Source organism: Anomalospiza imberbis, chromosome 2 (assembly GCF_031753505.1).
Source record: "Anomalospiza imberbis isolate Cuckoo-Finch-1a 21T00152 chromosome 2, ASM3175350v1, whole genome shotgun sequence".
Classification (NCBI taxonomy): domain Eukaryota; kingdom Metazoa; phylum Chordata; class Aves; order Passeriformes; family Viduidae; genus Anomalospiza; species Anomalospiza imberbis.
In genome coordinates, this window is record NC_089682.1 from 32,527,796 (window position 1) to 32,549,883 (window position 22,088).

The 22,088-nt window shown below is 41.1% G+C and overlaps 2 protein-coding genes across 4 annotated transcripts; one reads left to right on the top strand and one right to left on the bottom strand.

Moving 5' to 3' along the window:
• The first annotated feature begins 6,479 nt into the window (after window positions 1–6,479).
• On the top strand, window positions 6,480–11,309 carry N6AMT1 (N-6 adenine-specific DNA methyltransferase 1). Of its 3 annotated transcripts, none has more exons than XR_010996057.1 (7): window positions 6,480–6,658; window positions 7,853–7,942; window positions 8,359–8,449; window positions 9,001–9,084; window positions 9,191–9,332; window positions 9,639–9,755; window positions 9,995–11,309. XR_010996057.1 is itself a non-coding variant. In XM_068180460.1 (7 exons), exons 1-6 carry the CDS (start codon window positions 6,513–6,515, stop codon window positions 10,099–10,101), a joined length of 660 nt encoding a protein of 219 aa, XP_068036561.1. In that variant the 5' UTR covers window positions 6,480–6,512; the 3' UTR covers window positions 10,102–10,122; window positions 10,506–11,309. The 3 variants fall into 3 exon arrangements, 2 of the variants coding, with proteins under 2 accessions (XP_068036561.1, XP_068036560.1); XM_068180460.1 differs by lacking the exon at window positions 9,639–9,755 and having other exon boundaries at window positions 9,995–10,122; window positions 10,506–11,309; XM_068180459.1 differs by lacking the exon at window positions 9,639–9,755.
• Window positions 11,310–14,667: 3,358 nt separating this feature from the next.
• On the bottom strand, window positions 14,668–19,904 carry CGGBP1 (CGG triplet repeat binding protein 1). Its single transcript, XM_068180456.1, has one exon. It carries the CDS (start codon window positions 19,880–19,882, stop codon window positions 19,379–19,381), a length of 504 nt encoding a protein of 167 aa, XP_068036557.1. The 5' UTR covers window positions 19,883–19,904; the 3' UTR covers window positions 14,668–19,378.
• Between the last annotated feature and the right edge of the window lie 2,184 nt (window positions 19,905–22,088).

The window sequence follows — 22,088 nt, forward strand, 5'->3', positions numbered from 1 at the left end:
TCGTCTTACACAATTAGAGAAATGTTGAGATCTTTCTAAAAAGAATTTTGTTCTTGTTTTCTTTGTTTGTTCTGTGTTTCTTCTTGCTAGGAAATTTCTCCCTGTGAGTTGCTCCTCAGCTTCTCAGCCTTTGTAATTTAAATACCTCTTGGTGGGAATTTGCTGCTGAAAGGGACAAAAATCTTTTGAGTTCAGCCCTCCAAGTTTACATGCAGCAGATGCAGGTCTCCAGAGCTTTGTCTCAACTCACCACCACATCACAAAGTATTTTCCAACATTTCTTACAAACTTCAGCCCCACACTAAGAGACCAAAGTTGGAGGGAAGGAGTGACAAGGATCCATCGCAGCAATTTTCCTGGATCCAGCTGAGGTCAACCTATAGTGCTTTGGAGCATGGCTCACCAACCAGGCACCTTGAAAGTTTTAATTCTAAATCACCTCATTCATTCTTCCTGACATATGTTATGTCTCTACTTGTAACATATTTTTAGTATTTCCTTTAAAATATATTAACAGGTGTGAGTGTGAAGAACAGACAACTTAAGGAGGTTGTTGTTACTGGACAAAGACTCCGTTTGGGTGTAGTCCAATGAAAATGTTGCAAGCCAAAAATAAAAAAGTTTCACAAATCTTACATTCTGATTGTAGATCATGCTAACTCAGCCAGGAATATGCTAATCTTCAGGTTCCTTCCCACAATATATTCAGTTTCTTCTTTCAGTCATGCTTTTTCGTGTATTTTCTTTTACTCTTCCTTTAAAAAAGCTAAGAAAAGTAATTAAAGAATTGATATAAAGTTATGGAAAGCCATAGAAAACATGGCCTCTCATTCATAGTCCCTTGCACTCAGATCGTGTTAGTGGCAGTTTGCTCCTCTCTTGTACTGCCAAAATCCCTCATTATGGGACAAATTTTGCTATTTATTTTTGACTGAACAATGTATGGTTTCAAAATGTTATTTTTGAACAACATTTCAAGGGTTGTTTTGAAGCAAAAACCCTTTTAAATATCTCTTTGTTAGGTTTTCACACTAAAATACAGCCAGGAAAAACTTTTCTTGTCTTCAATTTTCTGAGTTCCCAAGAATTGACCCATAGTTTCAAATTCTTCCTTTCATATGATGTAGTTTTTAGCATTCAGTATTTTAAAAGCTCCAATCACATTTTATTCTTATTCTTCCATTGTCTCCCATCCTAATATATTCTCCACAAAGTCTGAGTCTTTTCCTGGCTTCAACAGCTTTCCATCGCCCATTTATGAGCTTCTTTACAGAACCAGGACACAAAAAATATGATATAAAAATATATACATCATCAGGTAACATATATTACATAAATACCGGTTTTTAAATTGCCATTATAAATATATGTATGCTTATATATCTCAGCATCAATATACATAATAGTACAATAATATTTCCAATTTTATTTCCTCTCCTTTTAACCTAAGGTACACCTATTTTATATCAAACAGATTTTCCCTGATTTTCCATGATGCTGATTTATTTTCTGATAGATGACAATAAATTTATCATGAAATGTATAAGGACAATTATAACTGTGTTTTCTAGATTTTCCATCTTATGTTTATGAACACTAGAGTGGTTACGGCTCTGACAAAGTCAATAAAATGGTAAATTAAAATAGGCAAAGACCTGGTGTGCTGCATTTAAACCCACTCAGAGGCCTATGATGAGACCAAATAGGTGTTAATTATTGTTTTCTCTAGCACTGACTGATTGGAATAACCAAGTGACTGTGGTGTTGCTGCTTCTCTGTACAGGCCTGTATAGGACCTAATTTCTTGTGAGTTCCTGGGGAAATCAGACATCATTCCTGCTCACTGAAGGAGGAAATGTTGGTAACCAGTTATAAAAGAAAGCTCCACTACAACTCTGCTGCTTTAGGTGCTGTGGCTTAAAATGCAAATAAAAACCAAAGGACTTGGTCATTGGTGACTTAAAAACCCCAGTTTCATTTTTGTCATTAGCAGCAGGTTTTTCCCAGGTTTCTGGCCTAAATCCAGTTAAAACAACTATATATGACTTCTTACTAAATGTTCCCTTTCTGCTCAGTTGATTATGGCATTATTCACTTTCTCTCCTGAAGTGCTGAAATACTTCTCTGCACTGTTAAAAATTCCCTGCCTTTCCCCTGGGGCAGCTGCATTTCAGTGTTGGAGTGATGTAATAATTCCTTCAAGAGCATGCAATTGGTTTTCAAAGCTTAACATGCACTCCAGGATCTTTTCAGGAAGGGCTGTAAACAAGCATCCAGCATTTCTGCTCTCTAATATGTCATCCCAGGACCATTCCTTAGCAGGTCTAAAAATCCCACAGCCGTGCCACGATGTACTGCAGAATGATGCAAGTGCAAGGATTTTCATCAGTCAGGAGGGAAGTGATAAGAGATTTGAGCTGTTCACCTTAGAAATACAGCAGAACTATGTGTAAACCCAGATTTGACTCATCTGACAGTACCTGTGGAGATTGGGAAGTTTTATTGGAGCATAAACACCAAGGTTTGTTGTTTGGTAGGTTGGGGAACTCAGGTATGATTAGAAAGGGTCCTTGGGAAATGTGACACTTGGAAAAAGAATGAATTATCCAGAGATTAGAAATGAGTAACATCCAAGTGGTTTTCACAGCAGCAGTAGTTCTTTAAATAATAGCCAGGAAAGCAGTAAAAAGATGATACTATTTTAGCCTTGGTTAAGCGATGAGCATGTTATTGAGGGATGCCAAGGTCAGAATGAGATGAACACATTTGATTGAGCTAAGAGATGGAATGAATGAGAGCAGGAATAGTCTTGAAAGCTTATTGGTTAAACAACCATCTAAATCATGAGATAGTGCCAAAAAAAAAAAAAAAAAAAAAAAAGAGGGTAAAAGACTGATCACTAATAAAGCTATGTCTTAGAAGCTAAAATAAATAATGTAAAATAAGAATTATTAAAATTTGAAGCATTCAAGGCCAGGTTTGACAGATGTTGGAGTAACCTGGTCTCATGAAAGATGTCCCTGCCCATGGCAGGGTGCTGGAATGTGGTGATCTTTAAATTCCCTTCTAACCCAAACCATTTTATGATTCTATATTTCTACTGAAGATATTAAATACTAGAGCAAAAACGTTTGGACATGTGTCCAAGAGGACAAGAAGGAATATAGCAGGACCTCTGTACCACTGACCTGGGATAACAATTAGAAATAACAGCTGAGTGATGATTTTGGCCATGGGGCAGAGGCAGGACACCTTGCTACTTTACTGCAGAGTCTGTCTCCATTTTTAAACACCAAAATTGAATCTGCTTAGGCTCCCATGCAGCTTAAGATGTGATGTTATATGGAAAAGTATGAACTAAGCTGGAATTGACAGCAGGAGCATGAAGTGAACAAGAAACGGAATATAAGTTAGTCATATACTATACTGAAAAGTAATAGTGATGGATTCAGTCACTGCTGGTGACTCCTGAAATTTCAGTCCTGGGGCTGATTGTGCTTAGTGTTTTTATCAGGATCCTTGGCATCACTGTGATGCCAACAAGAAATCAGGAGACATCAATTTAAAATGAAATTATCAGACTGTGAGCAATAGGCATGTAAAAAGGGAACTATTAAAACCAATAAAATGCTACTGAATTCTCACTTTATGGTCAGTTATTTGGAAATTATTAAGGAAAACTTAGGAAAGCCAGCTGATCACAAAAGGGCAAAAAACATTTCTGCAAAGCAAATGCAACTATGAGCCTGGCATGAACCATGAAAGTTCCTCGAGAGATAATGAAGCTTGTAAATGATTCAAAGCATCCATAAGGTATTAACTATAATATTTTGTGCCACTCACATTCAGGGTGAAGTCAGACTTGAATCCATATGCAGAAAGTCTAGAAGTGTGGTAAGAGAAATGAAAATAATGTCTTGTGACAGGAAAATTTTAAGAGCGTGTTTTATTTAGTCAAGCAGAACAAGGGCTGATGAGAACTTCTCTTTGCCTACAAATCCACCAAGCAAAACTGTGAAAATAATTGCTTAAGTTTACATACTTGCCAGAAGACTGAGTGTAAAACCTATCCCCTCTGTATTTATGCCAGCATCTACAAGGTTTTTATTTATTAGGGCACTAAAGTGTTATCTTTTAATTTGAAATTCTGATGGCAAGAAAATTATCTACTTTTAGGAAGATACTTTCTCAGTTGAAGAAAGAAATTATGAGGTTTCTTCCAGCCTTCTCTTAGCAGTTCTGTCTTTGCAGTTATCCTGATGGCTCTACTTCCTCAAATGCAGCAAAACAGGAGAATTCCCAGGTCCAGCACAGGCCTAGGGCTCTTCCACAAGATGCATCTGTGAAATGTTTGCGAATTTTACAGAGGAAGCCTTTGAGAGCTGACAGGAAATAATGGGTTAAGGATTCTGCATGAGAGGCATGGCACTGAATTCCAGATGGGATGAAGCCATACAACTTAGTGTAAACAAATGGTTATGATTCCTGTCAAGATCAATTTTTCATCTCCATAAAACCCAATTTAATAACATGGCACAGGCACCGCTGAAAAACGGGAATATCAGCTTTCCAACAATTTCCCAAAATTGAAATAGAATCTGTTTTGGCAAAAACAGTACAGTTGTCTACCAAGAAAAACATTTTAGGTAGGTAGTTATATAAGCAGTAAAAAGAAATGTTTTATAAAATGCACCCACAAGGACTTAGAAGTATTTAAAAAAGCCCCCCAAAAAGAATTAACCAGATTTCATGAAGTATGAAACAGCCAAAAATAATAAGTAGTACAGCTGAAGGAGGTGAAGTCATTTCTTGTACTGCACTCCAAAGCTTGACCACCTGGAGAGATTAAAAAAATATATCCAAAGAATTAATTTTCCTAATATGGGCACAGTGCAAAATTCTGTCTCTTAACATGACTTCATTTGGCCAAAGGAATGGAATTTTATGGAAGCTTAATATGTTTTACAAGTACTTATTTCTCTGGCACAGCAGCAAATCTTTGGGAAAGCAGATGAAATGAAGGCACATCTACTAGATTTCCTTTGGAGTCAAAAAAAGCTGGTATTGTCTCCTGAAGAGAAAGTAACATCTTAAATTAAGAGGTAATATTAGTACAAGATCAGGTCCATGAATAAATTTACTCTGGAAACTGAAATTTTCTGAACTTTTGAATTTCTATAATTGCGTTTTTTAGATAGTGGAGCAAGAAGCCTATTTTAAGATAAAGCTTGGTGGTTTCATTTCCATGTTAGGACAAAACCAATCCTTGAGTCAAAACCTCATCTTGGGATCTGTAAATATTAATCTCTGGAGATCTGATTGCACAGACTTTGTTAACATCACCTTTTTTCTTCATTGACCTAGACAGTCATTCAGAATTTGAGTGTTCAGGGCATTAATAATCCAACACAGAGATTTAATGGGAATTAGAGTCTGTTCAGCTCTTTCTTCTGCTCCTGATCAGAATGTCTTAGGGTCTCGCTGAGTAGAGAAAATTATTAACCCGATCTGTGGCCTGAAATCTTTCCTCAATTCTTAAATTGTGCAGAACCTCATTTCTCTTAGAGTACTGTCTCCAGCTCTGGGATCCCAGCACGGGAAGGACCTGGAGCTGCTGGAGAGAGTGCAGGGGAGGCACCAGGATGATCAGAGGGATGGAGCAGCTCTGCTGGGAGTAAAGGCTGAGAGAATTGGCATTGTTCAGCCTGGAAAAGGCTTCACGATAACCTAATTACAGCCTTCCAGTATCTGAAAGGAGCCTGCAAGGAAGATGGAGAGAGACTTTAAAAGGGGCTGCAGTGACAGCACAGTCAGGAATGGCTTCAAACTGATAGAGAGTAGCTTTAGAGTGAATATTAGGAAGAAATTATTTTTCTGAGTTAGGGTGGGTGGCCCTGGCACAGGGTGCCCAGAGAAGCTGTGGCTGCCCCTGGATCCCTGGAAGTGTCCAAGGCCAGGTTGGAAGGAGCTTGGAGCAACCTGGGATAGTCGAAGGTGTCCCTGCCATTGCAGGGGTGGAATGAGATAAGCTTTAAGGTCCCTCCCAAGCCCAACCAATCTGTGTTTCTGTGACGCTGAAGTTAAGATTGGTACATAAGGACGCTGTCTAGTGTTGCTGGCTAACAATCACAGAAATACAGTCCTTTAACTATTAGAAAACAGAGCTTTTTTGGATATCAATATCAGCGTTTCAGAAACTTCCTCAGCAGCTCCTTCCTTCGGGTTTGTGCTGACTCCCTGTGGTCGTTTTCGTGATGGAAACACAGTTTGTGAAGCCGACACCGAAATCAGGAGCAGGAGCAGCACCGCCCCTCTCTCCCAGCCCTCGGGGGCACCGGCGGCGGGGATCGCACCTAAACACACCGCGGGTGTTTAATGTTGGACCGAGGCCATCAGGTGCCACCGCACCCGCTGCGACTCCGGCCGAGCACATCCCAGCGTCACCGAGCGAGGCCGACGGGCTACGGGTGCGCCCCGCCCCGTTCCCGCCCTTGTTCCTCCCCTTCCCCCGGATGCCGGCCGGGATGGCGCTGCCCACCCCGCGGTACGAGCACCTGGGCCCGCGGGGGCCCTTTCGGGACGTGTACGAGCCGGCCGAGGACACCTTCCTGCTGCTCGATGCGCTGGAGCGGGACGCGGGAAGCCTGCGGGAGGCTCGGTGCGGCAGGGCGGCCAGGGGAGCCGGGAGGAGCGAGCTGAGGGGGGATTGCTGGCACAGGGGTGTCGAAGCCATTGGAGAGCTCCAGAGGGGCTGCGGAGATGGGGAAGGGCCGGGAGGAGCGAGCTGAGGGGGGATTGCTGGCACAGGGATGTCGAAGCCATTGGAGAGCTCCAGAGGGGCTGCGGAGATGGGGAAGGGCCGGGAGGAGCGAGCTGAGGGGGGATTGCTGGCACAGGGGTGTCGAAGCCATTGGAGAGCTCCAGAGGGGCTGCGGAGATGGGGAAGGGCCGGGAGGAGCGAGCTGAGGGGGGATTGCTGGCACAGGGGTGTCGAAGCCATTGGAGAGCTCCAGAGGGGCTGCGGAGATGGGGAAGGGCCGGGAGGAGCGAGCTGAGGGGGGATTGCTGGCACAGGGATGTCGAAGCCATTGGAGAGCTCCAGAGGGGCTGCGGAGATGGGGAAGGGCCGGGAGGAGCGAGCTGAGGGGGGATTGCTGGCACAGGGATGTCGAAGCCATTGGAGAGCTCCAGAGGGGCTGCGGAGATGGGGAAGGGCCGGGAGGAGCGAGCTGAGGGGGGATTGCTGGCACAGGGATGTCGAAGCCATTGGAGAGCTCCAGAGGGGCTGCGGAGATGGGGAAGGGCCGGGAGGAGCGAGCTGAGGGGGGATTGCTGGCACAGGGGTGTCAAAGCTGTGAGGGAGCGGCCGAGGGGCTGCGGAGATGGGGAAGGGCCGGGAGGAGCGAGCTGAGGGCGCTTGGCTTCTTCAGCCTGGTCGCTCTCTGCAGCTTTCTTTTCTCATGAGAGGCAGCGGAGGGGCCAGCACTGGTCCTGCTCTCTGTGACCTGAGGGAATGGCCTGGATTTGTGTCTGGAAGGGTTAGGGTGGATATCAGGGAAAGGTTCTCCCAGAGGCTGGTGGGGTGCTGGAAAAGGCTCCCCAGGGAATGGTCACAGCACCGTCCTGACGGAGCTCAGAAAGGCTTTGGCCAGCGCTCCCAGGGATGCACAGGGTGGGGTTGTTGGGGTGTCTGTGCAGGGCCAGGGGTTGAACTGGATGATCCTTGGGGGTCCCTTCCAGCTCAGGATATTCTGTGATTCTGTAATTCCATGTGTTTGGGAGGACAGCATTCTGTCTTGACCAATTTTGTGTCTGTTACAAACAAATGTCATCCAGAGTGTTCTCTTTTTAGAGTTGAGATCTGCCTTGAAATAGGATCTGGATCTGGTGTGGTTTCAACATTTCTGGCTTCTTCCATCCTTGGACCCATTGCACTGTACATGTAAGTATAACATCACCTAAACTGTTGCATGCAATAATAAAGGATGCTTAGCCCAGGATGCTTAGCCCTCTCATACATATTTATCATTTTCACATTTTAAAAACTATTCTTTTCTCAATTCTATAGACACATAAGTCAAAGCATAGAGAGCCTGTTGAGCATTTCTGAGCTTGTGGTGCGGCCTGAATTATTTACTTCAGGTTCTGTAACACATGAGTAGTGCTGTGACCAGAAATCCATTTTCCCATTTCCCAGACAAATTACTAAGCCTGCACTTGTGTTTGCTGGGTTTAATCCTTGTTGGTCCCTTTTAACTCAGAATATTCTGTGATTCTATAAGCTAGCTTGTGGTTCATAGGGTTAAACTTCCAGGTACAGTAGCCTATAACTTACATTTTGTAAAATTTCCCTTTTAGATGCACAGATATCAACCCCATGGCAGCTTACTGTACCCAAGAGACAGCTCTCCTTAACAATGTTCACCTGCAGCCTGTCATCACTGACTTGGTAAGAGGGAGGTTTCAATAGTATCTCCTTCATAGTTTGTGTAATTTTTTCATACTTACTGCAGATCTTGCAGTCACACAATAGTTAGTGTTGGAAGGGACCTCTGGACATCACCCACTGCCAAAAAAACTCCAACCAACTATTCAAGCTCTAAAATTCAAAATTAAGCTCTAAGAATTCATTGTATTAATTAAATAAACATGTAGATACAGTTTGGAATGTGCTGGACAAGGAATTCTGTAGTGGCCTGACATTATCATAGCCCTTTGTCTAAAGTTATGCAGTTCCTGGTTCTCAGCCTTTTCTGATTTAATTAGAACTTTTGTCTGTTGTTACCTTTATTTTCTTACAAAATTTGATATGGAGAAAAGCTAATTTTCCTCATCCCTTTAACCCTCTTATATGTTTATAAAACATGATGTAGCTAGGCCACAATAAATGGGATTTAAAATGGCTGAACAACTGCACTATGTAACTGTATTTTTACAAAACATTTGCATTATTCATGTTCCCAAAACGAAACCCCACACAATCATCAACTTCACCTACAGGTCAAAGGATTATCCCCAAGATTAAATGGAAAGGTTGATCTACTGCTGTTTAACCCACCATATGTGGTAACACCTTCTGAAGAGGTAGGAAAATTTTGAAAAACACAGTAAAAACAGTATTGCTACTGCCTGTTGTTGTGACAATTCTGTCATTCTGTATTATGACAATCTTTGCTTTCCTTCTTCCTAGGTGAAAAGCTGTGGAATAGAGGCATCCTGGGCTGGGGGCAAACAGGGCAGAGAAGTAATGGATAGGGTTTTCCCATTAGTACCAGACCTGCTTTCACCAGGAGGATTATTCTACTTGGTCACAATTAAAGAAAATAATCCAGGTGATCACTGTCCTTGAATATTCCAATGGGCAAACCAGGTTTAGTATGGTATAAGTCAAAATGCTGATCACAGCTAGACCAAAAATGCAAGCAAATTTATCAAAACTAAGAACTCCCCAGGCTAGTTTGGAAAGTGAAAGTGTGTAGGACCCCAGCAGCTCTGCAGGAGTTCAGTTCCAAGTCTGAAAGGTGGATTAATTAAGTCTGAATTAATTAATGATGCCAGGCCAGTTCTTTCTTGTGGAAGTGAATGGTGGTATTGACCAAAAAGGCATAGTGGGAAATGTGATGTCTTTCATTTTACAGGTGTAGAAAAAGGATTTGGACTTGTTCCTTCTGATCTAATGCTTAATGGCCAAAAATGATCATGTAATGTCAAGATTATTTTTCACACCTGATTTATTAGGCAGCTTTTGTGAGAAGGTGCTACAAATTTCACTTCCTCCTACAGTTCATACAGAATTCTAGAAAAATACTGAACCTCAGTTTGTAAGTTGTGAGCTTTTATTTGTGCTTGCTGGGAGATGATTTTGCATAAAAGTTTCTGTCTGAAAGAGTAGGAGGACAGTTTTTAAACTTTGCTTTACAGCTTGACAGATATTTTATAACTATCTTCTATAACAATTTCAACTAATTTTTAAACTCTGTATTTTCCGTTGCAGATGAAATTCTGGAAACAATGAAGAAAAGTGGCTTAAAAGGCACACGAGTACTGTCCAGGCAAGCAGGACAAGAGATGCTGACAATCCTCAGATTTAGGAAATCTTGATAACTTCTCTTCACCTGACAGGTAGTAGGCATGAAGAAAATTGAACACAGAGTTGTCAGTTGGTAAACACTGAAGTGAATGCAATCTGCCCTCTGTTAATGGCAGGAACTTACTCATACAAGCCAAACATCAAGAAAGAAATGAACCCAAAAACTGAACTAGGGAACATAATATCAATGGGTTCATAATGATCTAATATCCTTTGACATAACCAATGCCACACACCAGAGAGTCTCACTTCTACAAGCCATGCACACATATCACTTTTAATTTGTAGTCTGCAGTTGTCATTGGTCAGAACCAGGATCATTTTACACCATCAGCACTCACAACAAACTGCAAGTTTACAAGCACCAGTGTTAAGGTATTCTTCTGTTGGCTTAAAAAGTTCTTTCCTCTCCCAGGATCAGCGTTCTCAGCACGGATCACTTTGGCCTTGATTAAGGACCAGAGTCTTCCATGTCCCTCTGACCTCCAGAGAAGAAGAAAGAGCCTGGTTAAAATACACAGATGCTCAGAGTTCACCGCAAAAGCATTTGGAGGAAGTTTGGATCAGTGCACAGATGGATATACAGTGGCACTTTATACAATGCAAAATGTGAAGGCAGAGTTAGGAGTTGTTTCACTTGTTCTCACATAGCTGTCAAATATTTTGCTGCTGTGCTACTCAGGGTACTGAGCTTCTCATCTCTTCCAACATATGAAGATGTTCCAGCAGCAGATAAGGAAGATTCTCCAATTCTTCAGTCCCTTGTAATGAGCACAACAGTTCTGCAGCTCATTAAACACCTTCCATGAGCTTTAGAGATGGCTTCTCAAGGAATGATGGAAAATTTCATTTTAGTAATTTTATATATTTGTATTGCCATTGGGATTTTTTGAGGAATGCAATTTTGCAAATAGAAATTGAATTTTAGTAGTTTTCACTTTTTTCCCCCCATTATAAGAAACACTAGTGTATTTTTTCTGGTGTATACTGGAGGGCTTTCTGAGGCTGTCATTGTCTTGTCTGTGGATACAAAGCTTAAATAAGTTGGCTTCAACTCCCAGCTTACTTCTGACCAAAATAAAAATTAATCAAGTTTAGAAGGGGTAAGTTGGAAGTGCATTAAAAAAAAATTATTTCCGTCATGGTTCTGTAGAGACTGAATTGCAAGACTTTCGTTTGTGTAATGCTCCTATAAACATGATTTTGATATTTGTAGTAATTTGTGTGATTTTAGCAGGGCTTTATCACAGGAGGATAGTGCGCACGGTGTAGTCCTCACATCAGTCCAGATTAGCAGAGCCTCTTACCCAAAAACTGTGGCCATTCGAAGTTGAAAGTGGGATGGTAATTAGATGTGGTTAAGCTAAATAATTGCAGATACACTGTCAAATGAAAGATAATTTGACTGCAGACTGGACCTAGAGCTTGTAGGATTTCCAGATTTCAAGCTCAGGGTTGAATGCTACCAAAAACTTTGGCCATGGTTCAAGAGCAGTTTGTCCTCAGGTGCTGGAGTTCTTATCTAGTCAGTTACTGAATAATTCTCAGTTATTATCATTATCATCCTCTTCAGTTAAATTAGGAGGCTCTGCTATGGTAATAAAATAAGACCCATTATCTCCAGGGTGCACTGAGCACTGCTTTGGTTTCTCTTCTCCACCTGTAATGTTTAATAGCTACAGACAGGTTTAATTATGAGGCCACATCGTATTGTAAACTTGCTAATTGCTCTGAGCCAGCGTTACCAGAAGAATCTACAGGAATATTCTTTTTATCATCATAACTGGAGAAATCTTTATTGTCTGGGCATTGGAAAGAGAAAGTGATCCTGAGGGTTTAAAAAACATCTCCCCTTCTCTGGCTCCTGGCTCCCCTCATAGAGTAATGAACAAAGCTGCAGATTTTTTTGTTTTTTGAAAGATGCTCCTGCACGTGAGGTTTTGATGTTACAAGAAGCATGATGGCAGAGAGGTGGGATGCAAAGCAGGATTTTAAACATATTCAGTACTTCTGCATGACTCTAATTCAATGTTAATCAATTAAGAAGTTGAAAAAATTCACTGTTCACACAACAATCTGCACTGTAAGGGATGATTGTTTCTGCTGCTGGTTCTCAGCATCTTCATAAGGACAAGTAATTTGGATTTTGTGTGTTTCTTTCTCAGCATGTCTTTAAGATTTTTTCCTAAGTATTTTTAAGACACTGAAGCACTTAGCTGAACCTTCCCAAAACTTTTGCCTGTGCAAAGTTTCTTCATAAAGTTAGAATCAAATTGAAGGCAAACAGGAATTTTGTATATAGCAATTCTCACCTCTGCTTATGATGTAAATGCTTACCAAAGCCTAAATTACCAGGATTTTTTTCCCAGAGTAATATTTTGGAGAAAATAATGGAACAACTTTCTGAAGTGTTATGCTTGGATTTCTTTTTTCTATCAAAAATTGTTTGGTTGGAGTGTGTGATGATCAGGAGAATCTGACTGATGTTTGTGAGGAACTGAAAAAGCCTGACAAAAAATCCAATCCAGCCTAAATGGAAAATAATTGTGGAAGAAAATTCCTTGAGTGTAACTGCACACACAGCAGGGCTCCACTTAAGCCAAAACACTCCTACCACAAATTGCATTTTTATGCACTGAAGACACCTGGTGGTTGCATCCATAGCCAGCTCTGAGAGAAAAATTGGTTATTCAGGGAAGTTTTTCTCTTGCTAAGACTTAATTACCACCTTGAGCCATTCTATTTTTATGATATTATTAAGATATAAATGAGATATTTTCGATCTCCAAATGGTAATTCAGATTTTTTAATTTTGTTTTTTAACTCAGTCCATGGATTTGAGACACTGCAAGAGTATCGTTTTGCTGTAAAAGCATGTTTCAAGGGATAGTAAATGCTAAATAAATATAAAATAAGTATTTGTCACAGTAAGGAATGAGAGTCCTAATCCTAAACTTTATAATTAAGAAAGGGAGATGGCAGAAAAAGATGTCACCAGATGAGCACTAATTTGCACTGTCTCTAGTAACTCAATAACTTTGCTGAATCCTAAGAGATGTCAGGTTTTAAAAAATTTTAAAACTCTCATTCAGTGCAATTGAATTCAAATAACTTAATCAATTTAAACACGACTAGCACAGTTCTCTATATTAGATACAATTATTTTGGAGGAAAAGGCTCCAAAAACATGGGGTGAAATTGAGACCTGAGGATTGCTATAAATAGAAACTTTCTCTACCTGATTCAGTCCCCTTTGTCACTGCTTTTGCTACTTTACTGAATGCAAGTGAAAATTAAAACCCAACCATAATCTATGCAATGTTCTTTCTGTCCCACCTCAGTTTTTCTTCTCACAAGACCAACGTTCTATTTCGGGGCTGCATTTTTCCTGTTTGCAGGAAACCACAGAGTGACACACAACGTTCTGAGAGTGGGCTCCAGGAAGTCTGCTGAAAATTACCTTTTAGCACTGTGTGAAGGAGGTTTTAGTGCCTTAAAGAAACAGCAGTGTTCCAGTGTCCCATCAGCTCCTTGCCTGTCACTGGTGATCACAGAGCTCGGGATTTGCCGCTGTACCAGCCAAAGTGGGCCCTGCAGCTTTACTCCTATAATTCCCTGTCAGAGGAGGGGTCAGCTCCTTCATTTTAATGGAACTCCTTCACAACATGAGATTCTTTGCATCTCCCCACTTTTCCCTCAGCAGTTTCAGTTTCAGGAGATGAGCTAAACCTTGTTAAACTAAAGCACACATCCTGAGCCAGGTTCTGAATTGTTGGCTGAGCTTGGGTGCTCTCACAAGGGGCCTCAGTTCATTGTTCAGAGCTGGTTAAAGCTCCACTTGGGGGTTTGTTGTCTGTTGGATTTGTCTTCAGGTAATGACAGGCTTCAGAAATAAGGGGAGGGAGGAAGTAATTTAGAGCTAATTATAGAAGAATTAAGGTGAGAAGGTGTCAGTTACTGCAGTGAAATCAAATGCTGAATTGGAGCTATTTTGTACACTGGAGGACAGATTAAAAAAAACACTTGAGGCAAACCAATATACAAACCCCTCCCAAGAACATTTGAAGTCCCTGAATACTTTTCTTACAGCTCTGAACATAACTACTGAACAGTATTTTCAGCTGAGCTGCAGTAGCTCTCTGCATTCCAACTCTCATCCTGCACTTTCTGCTTCTACCTGAGATGTGCTTGTAGATATGAAAGAGGTGGCCACACAAGCCACAAATTCCAAACCCCTTGTAAAAAAAGTGGTGGGATGAGGAAAAAAAAAGCAGAACTGTCAGAGATTGTCTCTCCTTCAGCCTATGCAAATAACAAATGTCAGACCTAATTAGCAGTATCACTGTGGCCTGAAAGCTGTGTGTACTTGATCCTACTGCATCCTGGATATGGATTGAACTGGCTTGATTTAGTTAAAAAGGTAAAATGTCACCATCAGAATTTAGCATGGCCTAATTACTGAACTTTAAATATTTGCTTCACCTGGTTCTGCATCAGCTTCCACAGAAATCCTCACTGATACATTGATTTTGCAAGTGTGTATGTGCTGTTTCATACACGAATTGTCCACACAAGAAAATTTTACAAAGGGTATGTTTATTTCTATTCTGCTTTTCCATTTCACAATAAAAAGCACTTGATCTTAATGTGCTGTGACCTGGAAACGACTGAAAATGAGAAAATAATGGTTCATAAATTCATCAGTCAAATTCATCATTGATCCATCCTGAGATGTCAAGACAGGTCAGAATTCAGGAAAAGAAATGTGTAAACAATCAAACCCACGCTTGATGATAATTTTGATGGGTTGATGTTATTTGCTCAATTTTCATGAAGTCCCCAAGGGAGAGGGATCAAACTGACCTTTTTGGATTCTTCCACATTGCAGAAGCCCTTCCTGAAAAGATCTGAGGCCTTGGGTAGCTGCAAGATCCTGTACCTACAAATGGTTAACTGCAGTGTCAAAATGCACAACAATCATTCCACCTGGTATTCACTTGGAGCAGAAGGCATCATTAGGGAATTTCTCTCACCATGAAGAAAAGCAGGAATTGACAGGAAGCAGAGGTTTTGTATAACCAGTCCTGAAACAGACTTCAGTGTCATTGCACAGGTAAATCAACCAAATGCTTCAATATCTGATGTAACCTTAAGCTACAGCAGCAGCTTCTTAAATTTTCCTGTCCCCATCCATTTCTTACACCACTCTATGGTAACTACCACAGGTTCTTAATCCACTTGATTGGTAAAATAAGAGATTATGCATAAATTCTATAAAAAAGGAATACCTTTATTTTTTTTTTAAGAGACCGTTTTTTCATTACCAAGTGAAAACTTTACAATGTAAAGTATTTCTCTTCAGTATTGTTTTAATATAAAAACTTAAATCACTTACTCTTGTCTTACTGTTCCTACAGGAAGTCTTGTGGCACTGCAGGACCCAGGTATCTTCAGCCTCACTCTAGTATCTAATCATAAGTTCATGACTTATTTTTTTAAATAAAACCATTTCTGTGACCACTCATCATCAACAAAACATCCCTACCACCAAAACAAAAATAAAGCATCTTCATTAGACCAAAAGAGACTAACAGCACTATTACAGTGAGACACTTTGTTAAAATAAAAATATTTTGAAAGTTAGACACGACTTTAAAATTGTACAAAGACAACAAGCACTCAAATTACACAGAGTAAGTAGCAGTGAGTACAATGTGAATGCAACAACAGTGAGCCTTGCTTCTTTTTTATGTAAATATAAATAGAGATTATCCTAGCCAAACTTCCAGCTTTTTTTTTTTTCCTTTTTCCTGGAAATCAGCTCATTCTGCTGCAAAACATAACAGGGAGCATCTCACTCTTCAGTTCAACAGAATTACTAAAATGGGCTCTGGCTAAAACCAGCCTTTCTATCATGAGAATATCCCATACTGGGCAGAACAAGTTTCTCTCTCCATTGAAAAACAATTCCCTTTTCATTATGCTGAATGCTTCACCTTCTCATGGGACCTGCCAAATTACAGGCTTCAAAATGATTAAAAATCTTGACGTTTGCTCCTGTTTTTTCAAGAACATGCAAGCTGAAACTAGCATGGTGTGTCCATGTAAGGAGTCACACAACAGGGAATGCTCCTGTTTGTATTTCACTCTTTGCAAGTGTTGTTTCAAGAAAAACGCTTGGGAGTAATTTTAGCTAATCTGGCTAAATTAGTTTAAGTACTGGTCAGGGAAGAAAATATTTCTTATTTTATTTTTTTTTTCTATTACATTTAGAGTTCAAATATATTCCTAAAACCACATGGCAGAAAGTATCCCTTAGAGCTTGTCCCTACATTTGGATGTAATGTGAAAAGCTGACACTGTTACCACCCTCCCTTTACTTCTGAGAATTTTCTTCTTTACAGGAAATACATTCCTGCACAAGAAATTAATCCCCCATAGTGACGGTTCAAACAATTCCATCACAGCCTCAAAACTAGGATTTAGTTATTCTTTAGGTTTAGACAGATAAGAAAACTTCTGCTGTAAATCTTCCCTGAGATCAACAGCAATTAAAAGAAAGTAATGTTTTATCCAACTGCAGCCATCCTGGCAAAATTATGTTATGAATTTGAGTGTTTGCAGGACTCTGTTTCATGACAGAATGCAACCACTTACTCATATTTTCTTTAAAAATGTCTTGATGATTTGGGTTAAGTTAATGATTTTAAACTTATTAATTCTTTCTAGATTACCTGGAAGTGCTTTATTTTTCACAGCTTTACTCCATTACTAATGTTTGTTGCAATGGACCAACGTCCTGATTTTCAAAAAAGCTTGAAAAGTACTGGGGCTTTATTTTTCAATGAAAATATCCTATTATAAAGACAGAAATGTCCTGCAAATTGAGTTCATTACACTTGAACATTGTTTCATTTTAATGTAAAACTGTAAATTTGAAAGCAATTTAATTTTTTTTCTTTTTTTTTTTCAGTTATTCAGAAGCCTCTTTAATGTTCCCGTGAAGCATTTCAAAATGTCTGTCAGTCAAGGGAAGAACGCACAGCATCTAATCCTATATAAAATTGTTATGGGGTGCAGCCTGGAAAATCCCATGTTAGCAAAAGCTGACTGAACTAGCCCAAATTCCTACCTTTTGACCATCCCACCTCTCTAGCTGCTTCTGTTTTCTCAATATCCCATTATTCTCCATTTGTTTCTATTCTAAGCTAGCATTGCTGAGGTTTCAATAAAGATTAAAAACTAAAGCAAGGATGTTGTTTCACTGCAAGGAAACAGCAGCCGTGAGAAAATACTTTCAGTTCTTGTCAGGACAGAAAAGGCTATTGGCAGTTTACCTTTCACTTGGCTTCAGAAGATTTATTAAACAGTTCTAGCCCAAGGCAGTTAAGGATTTTAAGCTAAACCCAAGCTTGTGCAATAAAAAATTATATTTAGGAAGGCATATCTTGATCTCTAGGATTAGATTAAAAAGTTGCTACTGTTATTTCTGTCTGAAGTCCTAGACCAGCAGTGGGCTGAGCACCCCTGGATTGATGCACATGGCTAAGAAACCTTCTGGTTTTTAGCTTTGTCTATTTATTCCAGGTTTCATAGCAGGATATGGAACACAAGTGCATTTCTGCAGATTAATTGCACAAAAAAATAGTTGTTACTAAGTATGTAAGTCTCTCTCAGCCCAGCAAAGGAGACTGCTCTAGATACAGCTGGGGAAATAGCTCTAAACCCAAAATAATCTGGTTATTTTGTGTCTTTTCAGCAATTCCTTGGTATTGCTGTAAATAAACTGCTGCAAAACTCTGCTGGGGAAAGGAAGCTGGACAACTGACTCCACTCTCAGGAGTTAAAACATCCTTATACCATTGTACCTATGAAGAGGGAGGATTCCTGTGCCCCCAGGAGATGCTTGGCACCTATCTGAACACAGAGCATCTCCAGGAGATCTAGAGCAGGCAGAGGTCAGTTTATTCCAGCATTTTGCACAGTACTCCCTCATTTTATTCCAAACCTTTATGGAACATTTGTGTAAGAAGAACTATTTGGTATCATCATTTGGAATAGCTTAGTAACTGTTTACTAGATTTTGGAGAGAGTATTACTGAAATTCTTCAATTTCCCATTTTGCTTTTTGCCAGTCCAATAGATATGGCCATGACACAGAGTAAGAAATACAGCCCAGGTCTGTAATTCCATTATAAGTTCAAAGTGTATTTGCCTTCCTACTTGTGTTTACAAGTACTGAATAGTCTTTGCAGTAACTGATTTAAAAACTATTTTAATCACTTCACCTCCCTTGACTGAAATGCTGTGACAAGGCCAGAGGTGTAAAGGACCTTCAGGGAAAGATGGAGCAGCCTCTTCTCCTGTGCACAATGAAAAAACCTTCCCAACTCCTCAATTTAGTGCCTCTGCCATCCTCAATTTAGATTTAGCTTAGTCCTGCTAGTAGGAAAAAGGCATTAATCTTCTCTGCTAAGAACTTGGTCCCAGCATAAGTTTCACTTGACAGCAGCTGCACTGCAAACCACAATCAGTTACTGGTTTGTCTACTCAGCTTTCAAATATTGGCACTGAAATGGAAGGGGGCATATGAAACCAAGACAAAGGAACAGTGATTTTAGAAAAGCAGACATGGCAAACCTGCAGAACTCCCAGCCTTATGAGAATAGTGGAGTTCAGAGGTCAGTACAAGTGACTGGCTGGTTAAGCTGGATAATGAATACATCCACAGTTGCACCAAACAGCATAAGAGAGTTCTAGAAGAAAAAAGTTTCCTGTTTCAAAACGTAAACCAAGCTTGAATAGAAAGTTGCAATAGTCCTCCCCCAACAGAGCAGTGATATTTTAACTAACCATCCTAGAGCTTCTTGCATTTTAAAGGTGCAGCACCTCTTGGTCACTCAGGGACAGGATACTGGACACAGCAATCCACTGCCACGAGTAGCAATCCCTACCACATCGTCTTCTCAGATGCGCTGTGAAGCGGGGTCCATTCAAGTGCCTTTTTCTCAGCCTCAGTTACAGCTGGACAGAACAGAGATCAGGTGTATGCCAGGGATGCTCCCTACATTCCTCATGAGCTCTACATCAATGTAGCTCTGAAGTCCACAGCAGGGTTAGCAACAATCTGCGGCACACCGCTAAATTCAGAAGTAGATTGTCATTTCTACAAGAATACAAAATAGCCTGTAAAATCAATATGTAACACTGTATATATGCATGAATATAAAAATAAACCACACCATCAATATGTAAAACTTCACAACGAGGATGAAAACAGTTCTCTTCTCAACGGTCTTCAGTGTTGATGAGCTGGTTCTCATTGTCATAGCCATCAGGCAGATAGGCTTTCCTTAGCTGCTCCGACTTGGGTATGGAGCTGCCGTTCTTGACGTAGCGGGACAGGAAGGCTCGCACAGAGGGGTGATCGGCCTTCTCCAGGGGGATATTGGCTTCCAGGCACATTTTCACAAAGTCCTGGATCACGCTGCTTTTCTCTGTCTGGGCAGTGCTATTGCACTGCAGGGAGGCAGTCAGAGTCCTTTGCTTCTTCCTGATGTTCTGCTCCTCGAACTCCGCCTTCCTCTTGGTGTGCGTTTTGGACTTGAGGTGGTCGTTGATGGCAGACTTGCGGACATGGTTCAGCACCACGTTGCAGGAGGTGCAGAAGAGCTTCCCGCCGTCCTCGTGCAGCTCGCTGCCGAACTCCGTCACGCGGTCCTGGGGGGTCACGTACAGAGCGGTCTTGGAGCGGTTCCGCGACGGCGCTGACTTCACCCCGAACCGCTCCATCGTTGCCTCCGGCCCGGCAAAGCTGGGAAACAGAACAAGAGCTCATTCAACACCCAGCCTAGCACCTGCTGACACCTAGAATACCATTGGTTACACGTAAGACACGTTTGTGACACTGCTACTGAAAGGCTTTTCATCTGGAAGTCCAGTTAATTGGGAGAATGAAGTTCCTTGTGGGTCACAGTAAAACACTTTTTTGGTTCAGGTTTTAGGTTTATTATGAGGAGTGCGTTTTGTTATTTGGGTTGTTGTAAGAGTCTATTTGGACTTTTAGTATAAGACTTTGTTAATGTAGTGAGAGGGTTTTTTCTGTTTGATTTTTTAATAGTATGTATTGTGAATCTGTTAAGACTGTGGTGGATATATATGTGTAGCTATAAGGTATTAGATTGTAAGTATAGAAAGTGTTTTTTAATAATTGTTTGAAGTTATCCTCACACTACTAATACTGTGGTGACTCAACAGAACCCTCAGAACTCAATCTGGTAATCACTTACACAAAAATACTTTTTGCTTTTCCTGAAGACCCTTTTTTATCCTTTATACTTTAGGGCAAAGGGTAATTTCTTCTTAGAATTTTCAACATATTTGACAGTTTCTTAATTGTTGAGTCAGTGTTTTTTCTGTGTATTATAGCAAGCAAGAAAACCAGTACTGTCACTTTTAAAAGGCAATAACTCCCAACAAAAAACAACCCCAAACCAAAACCAAACTAAAGCTTTGCCAACACTTGTTTGGAAACAGCCCTGGTTTTTAAACCATAGCTATTAGATTGAACCTGGAGCTTAGAGCAAATAATTTTGTCACTGCAATTACTGCTGGAACAGCCTAATGTCAACATAGAATTGCTTCTTTTGCAGTGCAAAATAAGAAACTGTATTTTCAAAGAGGTCTAAGCATCACTCTAAACCAGACCACGTCACCAAAGCAGCCAATAACCCAGTTAAGTGCTCTGAAATCAAACAGGACTCGTGTCCTTTTGTTGTTGAGGTATGGAGTAGCTAATGCAAATCTCAACTAAAGATAATTTAACTCCTTTTTAAAGTAAAGTTGAAGTCAAGTAATAGCTCTGTTCAGGTTTGAGGTTTTCTGAGCAAAATTAATGGTCATCACATTAGCCACCTATTTCCTTAAAAAAAAAAAAACTCAAACAAAAAAACCCTAAAAGGCAAGAATGTTTCTTCTAAGTATCCAGATACCTCGGATGTACTTCTCCGTATTTATTTTTTTCTGTAACCCAGTTTGCTGTTGCAACATTGAAAAAAAAAAAAAAAAAAGGTTGAATACAGTTTCTGCTGTCCAGAATGGTTTTTGCCCGCCCTGGAACTAAAGAAGTAGAGAATTTTGTCTGCAACACTGTCTTTTTTTCTTAAGCCGTTGCTACATTAAGAGATTACAAGCCTCTGCAAAAATATGGAAACAAAGATCTTGGTATTAGCTACTTTCCTAATGAATTTTTTTTGCCCTCACTGCTCTTTGCAGACCTGTAAGTCTTAGGCTGATACAAAGACAAACAATCTTTATCCAGCATCGATATAACCTTCTTCATTCTTTTTCTTGCTTTATATATGAGTTTCCTAAGCAACCATTTCCTGAAATCAAGCAGAAAACAAGTCCTAACCCAACACAAACTTGTTGCTTTGGCTTCTGAAAGGCCAAAAAAATACTCTCCCGCCAAACCAGGTATTTGTAGTGCTACTGCAGCAGAATCTCTCGGGATTCTGAGAGCAGCAGAACACAGGATTTTCGGTAGGCCTATTTTTTTGGCGGGGAGAAGGTGGCAAATTTTGGCGTGGTTTCTTTGCAGAGGGCTGCTGCCTCCCCACCTCGGGGTGCCCACGGATCCGCTCTCCGGGACGCTCCGGGCGAGGCGGCGGCCCCGGGGCTTCGGCTGTGACCGCTGTCACCGCACCGGAGCCGCTGCCAGCCCCGGAGCCGCTGGGTGAGGAGCACAGCGAGTCTGCATCTCCACGAACCGGGCGCGCTCCGCCCGCGGACCGGCACCAGAACTCGATGCGTTCCTTGCCCGTCCGTGCCTGGGCTGCCGGCGCCGTGTGCCCCGCGCGGGTTAAACGCGCACAGCCCGGCCCGGCACAGCCCAGGCCCCGCGGCTGCGGCCCTTCCCCGCAGCGCGGGTGTTTCCCCGCGAGGCCCCGCAGCCTCCTCCCCACGCGCGGATCCGCGCAGGCCCCGCGCCAGCCACCAT

What these genes read in the sequence shown, in the direction of transcription:
- N6AMT1 (XM_068180459.1), top strand. Translation starts at nt 6,513, where the DNA reads ATGCCGGCCGGGATGGCGCTGCCCACCCCGCGGTACGAGCACCTGGGC. An exon ending in AGCCTGTCATCACTGACTTG is followed by an intron (nt 8,450 to 9,000) that starts GTAAGAGGGAGG and finishes CTTCACCTACAG; the next exon opens with GTCAAAGGATTATCCCCAAG. An exon ending in AATTAAAGAAAATAATCCAG is followed by an intron (nt 9,333 to 9,994) that starts GTGATCACTGTC and finishes TTTCCGTTGCAG; the next exon opens with ATGAAATTCTGGAAACAATG.
- CGGBP1 (XM_068180456.1), bottom strand. Translation starts at nt 19,882, where the DNA reads ATGGAGCGGTTCGGGGTGAAGTCAGCGCCGTCGCGGAACCGCTCCAAG.